The sequence below is a fragment of the Rhinoderma darwinii genome, chromosome 11 (assembly GCF_050947455.1).
Source record: "Rhinoderma darwinii isolate aRhiDar2 chromosome 11, aRhiDar2.hap1, whole genome shotgun sequence".
Taxonomy (NCBI): domain Eukaryota; kingdom Metazoa; phylum Chordata; class Amphibia; order Anura; family Rhinodermatidae; genus Rhinoderma; species Rhinoderma darwinii.
The window spans coordinates 54,244,332-54,252,221 of NC_134697.1; the positions used below are offsets into that span (position 1 = coordinate 54,244,332).

General features: G+C 37.8%; 1 protein-coding gene across 1 annotated transcript; it reads left to right on the plus strand.

The window, feature by feature from the left end:
- Positions 1–642: 642 nt before the first annotated feature.
- Positions 643–7,583, plus strand: LOC142663156 (beta-microseminoprotein-like). Its single transcript, XM_075841526.1, has 4 exons — positions 643–747; positions 3,030–3,135; positions 3,935–4,040; positions 7,288–7,583. Exons 1-4 carry the CDS (start codon positions 745–747, stop codon positions 7,415–7,417), a joined length of 345 nt encoding a protein of 114 aa, XP_075697641.1. The 5' UTR covers positions 643–744; the 3' UTR covers positions 7,418–7,583.
- Positions 7,584–7,890: the final 307 nt, after the last annotated feature.

The window sequence follows — 7,890 nt, forward strand, 5'->3', positions numbered from 1 at the left end:
ATAGATAGAAATAAAATATATATATATATATATATATATATATATATATATATATATATATATATATATATATATATATATATATATATGACTGATGTATGGCTCTCTTCTAACCTTTAACATTACAAACAATACTATACAGACTATTTCCTCCCACACAGAATACTTCAAGTTCCTAGCAACACCAGATACTAAGTTGCACTAATGTTATGACAGCACTGGTGTAACTAGTGCACAATAGTACCTGCAGCAGCCAGCAGCTGGGGAGCCACATGCAGGGGGTCCAAGAGCCACATGTGGCTCCCGAGCAATTGAATGTGGAACATTGTGCTAGAGCATACCTAGCATAGACCTGGGGGACATTCCCATGGCTGGACTCACGGACCCACTGTCTCATATATGTACATGTGACAATGTAACACTTTCCCCCACATTCATATAAGTAATAATATAGGAAGGGGTTAAAATGTAACAAATAACAACTCATCCGGACTGCTGCATTATCTCACTAAACTGAGCTATTGGTTAACAGCATTAGGTCACAATACGGAAATATCTTTTGTAAATATCAAAAGTGTTAAGGCGTTAGAAAAAACATAATGTGACCTAATAGGACACAGAGAGAAGTCAACATTGCCTTTCCTATAAAAATCTATTGCCCAATAAGGTCTCTGATGGACCTTCGTGCATATAAATCTAAGGCTTAAAGTTCAACACGCTCAGTACTAGCAAAAACATTCCAGGATGGTGAGTGGATTCTATTGTAGACTGACTTGTAACGGGTAATTATATAACTAGTGATCAATTTACCAGTTAAAACAAAACTAAATATTTATACAAACATATACGCATTCCACTTAGTAATACTGTGTATATCTATTTGTTACTTATTTATAAAATAATTGAAATGAATCAAAATAAATTAGATTTATTTAATTTTTAATCGTATAAAAGTCTCTAAGGCTATGTTCAAATCTGCGTAGGTGGGTCCGTTAGGGGCCTCCGTCACAGATCCGGTCCAAAATGACGATTATTTTTTTTTCCGGTAAAACGATAGAAACCCGGCGAAAACCCATTAAAGTCAATGTGTACCGTCAGGGCGACAGATCCCTCACTGCCGTTATTTTCATTGTTCTGCTCCTATGAAAACAGAACAGAAAAAGCAGAACATATGTGAACAGAGCCTAGGGGTAGAATCACACACGCAGTTTTCCAAGCGTTTTTTTTTTAAGACAAACACAGGGGTGGTTACAAAAGAAAGGAGAAGTATCAGTCTTTGATAGATAGATAGATAGATAGATAGATAGATAGATAGATAGATAGATAGATAGATAGATAGATAGATAGATAGATAGATAGATAGATAGATAGATAGATACATGATATACTGTAGATAGATAGATAGATAGATAGATAGATAGATAGATAGATAGATAGATAGATAGATAGATAGATAGATAGATAGATAGATAGATAGATACATGATATACTGTAGATAGATAGATAGATAGATGATAGATAGATAGATAGATAGATAGATAGATAGATAGATAGATAGATAGATAGATAGATAGATAGATAGATAGATAGATAGATAGATAGATAGATAGATAGATAGATAGATAGATAGATAGATAGATAGATATGAGATAGATAGATATGAGATAGGTAGATATGAGATATATAGATAGATAGATAGATAGATAGATAGATAGATAGATAGATAGATAGATAGATAGATAGATAGATAGATAGATAGATAGATAGATAGATAGATAGATAGATAGATGACATAGATAGATAGATAGATAGATAGATAGATAGATAGATAGATAGATAGATAGATAGATAGATAGATAGATAGATAGATAGATAGATAGATAGATAGATAGATAGATAGATAGATAGAGATAGACATAAATATAAATAGATATAGATATATATATAGAGAGTCAGTAAGTTATTGTATTAGGGCTTTCATAGTCTGGTAAAGGTTCGGTCTTCTGTTTTTGGTGCTTATCTTGAGAACATCGAGGTAAATACCACTGCTTTTAAAATTGTAAAAAAAAGAATGCAGAGTATGTATATAAATAAAACTCTGTCATGTATTAAAGAATTTCTTGATGAGTCGATGGGTTCCTGCTAACCAGTTGTTTTGTTTTTTCCAAAAAAGGGTATTTTTTACGTTCAAATTTATTTATCCAGAATTGATCTTTCGGCTGCTGCAGATATAAAATATAGTTTACTACCTGAAATAGTTTTGGTTCATTTGAGGTTAACCCAACCAAAAATGGCCCATGTAGAGTCATGGAGGAAGTATTTGAGCATTCGGGTTGTGGCAAAGGAGTCTATGAATTTCCAAAAGTTTTGTATAGTGGATTAGAATGAAGAGGGAGGGTTGCATCTAGTTTTGCAACTCAGTCTACAAGTAATATAATTGCAACGCAACATAAAAATATGGTATAATAGTCAATATATTGTAGAGGACAAAGGAATGGAATAACAGCACATATTGCAGCGTTTCCTGAAGTACATGATAAGGGCAATAACCTCATGTGAATGGGGCCTTACGACAGACTTGGCAAAGGACAAAGTTGCCGTGATCTGTGTCCAATCATTTACAGTTATAGGTGCACGCCTTTAATATATTTGGCGCATTTGGGACTGTCTAAGCGTCTGAACAAACAAGTAGCTACCAAGAGTCCTTAGTTGATTGCAGAGGCTGCTCCCAAAGAAAGACGATTAATAAATGTTTTCACCAGGAGCAGACAATTAACCTTTCATTAGCTGCACAATTTTCTTTTAAAGGTCATATGACGACCAAGTAGAGCACTTGAAAGAACCGCATGCCATCTTCCACTACCAAACCCGGTAACGGCATTGCATTTCTCCAGTTATATGGCCTCCTTGGCTTATACTGTATATGGCTTATACTGTGCGGCGGTCTCGGGTTTATTAAATATGAAATTATCTGCTCATTTATTGCTGACCTGCTGGTTAATGAACAGTTTATTTTATTCATGTTTCAGAAATTCCTTGTGACAGTTGCATTTGGTGCTGGAATCTTTGTAATCGTATGCAATGCATACTGTTTCAGTACTGATAATAAAGTAGAACCGGGTAAAGAACCTAAAGGTGGGTGAGTAAATTTACCATGAATTAGAGGTTTACTATTTTTAAAGTTTTGTTAGTGTTAGCTCATTTTGAGGTTTCACTAGCGGCTATTCACTAGTTTTCAAGTTTAGTTGGTAGCGTTAAAGCTGTAGTTTACTATTGATGACTAGTTTGACTAGTAGTAAGCTACTTGTTGAGTAGTTTAACATGCTGTAGTTTACTAGCTTTTTTGTACTTTACTATTTGGATATTTAAGATTTTTTTTTTAGCACTAGCTTACTTGTTTTAAAAATCGCAACTCAGGAAAAAAAATCATACTTACCCAGAACTCTCTCCTTCTTCCTGCAGTCCGTCCGCCTGGGATGACGTTGCATCCCATGTGACCGCTGCAGCCAAACACAGACTGCAGCGTCAAATGGCCTGCAACATCATCTTAGGAGGCTAACTACGTGCAGAGAAGAGAGAGGGGGTAAGTATGAACGTTTTGGGTTTTTTCCACAGCACTGCTTTCTGCAGCGGAAATTCAGTTAAAAAAAACTGCACCAAAATGTGGTGTGGTTTTTCAGTCTGAAGGTCCTGCAGGTTCCAGGTCAGATACGCTGCGCAGTTTATTTTACGCAGCGTATCCGACCTGTGGGAACCCAGCCTTAGACCACTTTCAGACAGGCATAAAACAGAAGCATTTCAGTGTCTATTTCACGGCTACAATTCCGAGACCTCCCATGGAATTCCAGAATAAACATGTATCTAATTATTTTAGATTATATAAGAACATTTGGGGTTCTTAGGCTAAATTTCTTTAAATATTTTTTATTTCCAGGATGTTTTTATAGAAAAAAAATGTATTCACTCAACAGCCAGTTTAGGACAACAAACTGCTTGGACTGTACGTGTAAATCTGATGGGAACATGGACTGTTGCTCAGCGTAAGATAAATCATTCACTAGTTCAGCATATCAGCATAAGGAACTTTGTATTGTAATAAGTTTAGTCTGTATGTAATAAATGCAATGTGCATAGTAGTCTATACATTATATGGACAAAAATATTGGGACACACCTCTTTCATTCAATTCCATTACCACGGGTGTATAAAACCAGGCACCTCGACATGCAGTCACCTTTACAAACATTTGTGAACTAATGGGTCGTTCCAAAGATCTCGTTGAATTAGAGCGTGGTACTGTAATAGAATGGCACCATTGCAAAAAGTGAGTTTGTGAAATCTCTACCCTCCTAAATATTCAACGATTAACTATCAATAGCATTATTGAAAAGTGGAAGCGCCAACGCTCTGCTGACTCAATAACTGCAGAGTTACAAAACCTCTTCTGGAATTAACATCCACACAAAAACTGTGCCAGGAGCTTCATGGCATGGGTTTCCATAATCGAGCAGCTGCATGCAAGACTTACATCACCAAGCACAATGCCAAACGTCAGAAGGAGTGGTGTAAAACACGTCAGCACTGGAGTTTGGAGTAGTGGAAACGCGTTCTGTGAAGTGATGAATCACGCTTCTCTGTTTGGCAGTCTGAGGCCTGATTTACACGAGCGTGTGCGTTTTGCGCACGCAAAAAATGTGGCGTTTTGCGTGCGCAAAAGGCACTTAACAGCTGCGTGTGTCATCAGTGTATGAAGCGCAGCTGCGTGATTTTCTCGCAGACGCCATCATTATGACACTCCGTTTGGATGTTTGTAAACAGAAAAGCACGTGGTGCTTTTCTGTTTACATTCAGAGTTTGACTGCTGTTGCACGAACCACGCAGTTCGCACGGAAGTGCTTCCGTGCGACCTGCGTGGTTTTCACGCACCCATTGACTTCAAAGGGCATGTCGTGAGTTTTACGCAACGTACTCGCGCTGCGCAAAATTCACGCACTGTCTGCACTGCCCCATAGACTAATATAGGTGCGTACGACACGCGTGAAAATCACACGTGTCGCACACGCGTATATTACGCTTGTGTAAATGATGCCTGATGGAGGAGTCTCGGTTTGGCGAATGCCAGGAGAACATTACCTGCCTGTATTGTGCCGACTGTAACGTTTGTGAAGGAGGGTAATGCTATTGTATTGTTTTCCCGGGGTTGGCCTAGTCTCCTTAGTTTCAATGAAGGGAAATCTTAATGCTTCCGTATACCAAGACATTTTGGACAATTGTAGCTTTTAACTTTGTAGGAACAGTTTGGGGAAGACCCTTTTCTGTTCCAGCATGACTGTGCCCAACTGCACAAAGCAAGGTCCACAAGGGCATGGTTGGGTGAGTTTAGTGTGGTACCGCATCGAACAGCTTTGGGATGAACTAGAACGAAGATTGCGAGCCAGGCCCACCCGTCCATCATCAGTGTCTGACCTCACAAATGTTCTTCTGGATGAATGGACAAAAAAATTCCCACAGACACACTCCATATCATTGTAGAAACATTTCTCAGAAGATTGGAAGCTGTTTTAGCTGTAATGGGGGGGGGGGGGGGCGACGATTTAGAATGGGATGTCATTAAAACTCTAGCAGGTGTATTCTGTAAGTGTCTCAATACTTTTGTCCATATAGCGTATATAATAAGTTTCAAAGGGAAATGCATAAAAGCCCCCCACTCAAGGAAATTCCTGTGCCTACCTTTCTAATCGATCAGCAGACTACAGACCAATTTACTAATTTTCTCTAGTCTGAATCCCATACATAGACAATATATATTGTCACCTTTTAACACAATGTCATTTTGCTTGGTCCAACATCTATGTTATTATTGAGTTCACTGTATAAGAAGTATGCAGTCAATTCCTTAGCTCTCCCTAGTGGTGGCTGCAGGCAACCAGAATATTATTTAGCAACCAGCCACAGTATTTTTTGTCCTATAAGACGTGTAAGACTACAAGACTCACCCAGGTTTAGACAATAGAAAATACTTGTCCATAGGGATTTATTAGCCCTACGGAGGACAAAATAGTATAAACTTAAATTTAAGAATGGAATAGCGTAGTAGGCTACACAGTTCCGAATTATGAAAATCCCACCAAAAAGTATACCTTTTTTTTTTTTAACATGGGAGCTTACTGACATATGACATAGGTCACAGACATCCGTTTAACTTTTCACAAAGTATCCATTAAATGCATACCATTATAGGTTATAGTGATGGATCCTGTGGCATCCGTCATCCATTGGCCGGAAATAGTATCCGTTATCAATTTAACATATGCCATTACAGACTGTGGGTGACAGATGCCACAGTCAGGCATCCATTACAGCCTAATTTAATGTATACGTCGGGAGTTTCTCCATTGTATATGCTAAACGTAGGCCAAAAAACACAATGTGAACATAGCCTTACTGTAATTTGTCATGGCTGGATTATAGGTTGGACTTGATGAACCTGTGTCTTTTTCAACCTTATCAACTTTGTAACTATATGTAGCTATGTCACTCTGTCCTACACCTCTGTGTCATCATATAACCAGGACAGATTTTCCTCTTGGAAACGTGAGATCTTTGTCTTACCTTACCTGCAAATTTCCTTTAAAAAAAAATATGATGTGTCTTAAATTGTTATTCGCATCACAGAAAGTGATGTCATATTGCTAGGATATGTCATCATTTTTCTGATCAGTCTACGACCCCGCCGATCCTAAGTAAAAAAAACTGTGCCGCAGCCCCTGCACTGCTTTTTCCCTACACAGCAGCAGTGATTCCGGGACTGTGTTGCAGTTACTTGCACAGCCGGAGGCTGGAAGCGCCGCAGTGCAGGGACAAACATTCAAGGGGCTAAAGCTGCACTAAAAGCAGAGCTAAATCAGCGCTTTGGCCCCTTAAATCTCAGGATTAGTGGGGTAATAGAAAACGGACCCCAACTTTCCAGAAAGTGATGGCATATCCTAGCAATTTGCCATCACTTTCTGTGATGGGAAAAACCCTTTACGATTACTCCTTTTATATGTAGGCTAACAAAATAACATCTCTATAATACTCACACAAAAGGCCCAGAAGATTAGTTCCATCAATACGCACCCTTACCTGCCCCTGCTGAATCACTATGATGGCGACAAAAAACATGCTCTAAACATGTAAATTATCTTTAACCCGACTGTATATACAATCATACATATGACTAGTATTGTACTTCTGTTTTTATTAATCTGTATACTGTGGTTTTTATTACTCCTCTGTTTCATATAGTTATGGCACACCAGTAAACTATGATAAGGAGAGATGTCACTTCAAGTTTGACCAACAGGCCTGCATGTACAAACTGATTCCAAATGAAGATCCAACCAAACAGTGTGAATCATATGGAATGGTGGGATGAAAATATTGTCTGCTATGTCCACCTCAATCATCTATTTTATAAAGGAAAATAGACAAATTGTATTAATAGGTTAGAATTAAAAGAGTAGGCTTTTTAATGGCACCTTGGTAATTGGATTACGATTACAGAATTATAGACATCAAAATAAATGCCGGGATGAAACACAGTCAAGATCTCGAAATTCTGTTTTTTGACTCATCATTTCCATTGATACATATAGGTGAATGGGAACATTTCATTAGAAAGTTACACTCATGGATTAAAATGGGTTGATCAATAATCTATGGTACACGTACATACCAAACCATGCAATCACTTTAGATAAAGGTTTGGTCATCAAGCACTTTCTGGTACAATATCCTGCCAGCTGTGGGCACTGGATTATATTCTATTTTATATGTTATAGTTTCGATATTGAAAAAATAAATAAAATAGCATAAGAATACACAATATTATAATACTGTTTACCTGTC

What these genes read in the sequence shown, in the direction of transcription:
- LOC142663156 (XM_075841526.1), top strand. An exon ending in ACCGGGTAAAGAACCTAAAG is followed by an intron (nt 3,136 to 3,934) that starts GTGGGTGAGTAA and finishes TTTTATTTCCAG; the next exon opens with GATGTTTTTATAGAAAAAAA. An exon ending in AACATGGACTGTTGCTCAGC is followed by an intron (nt 4,041 to 7,287) that starts GTAAGATAAATC and finishes TGTTTCATATAG; the next exon opens with TTATGGCACACCAGTAAACT.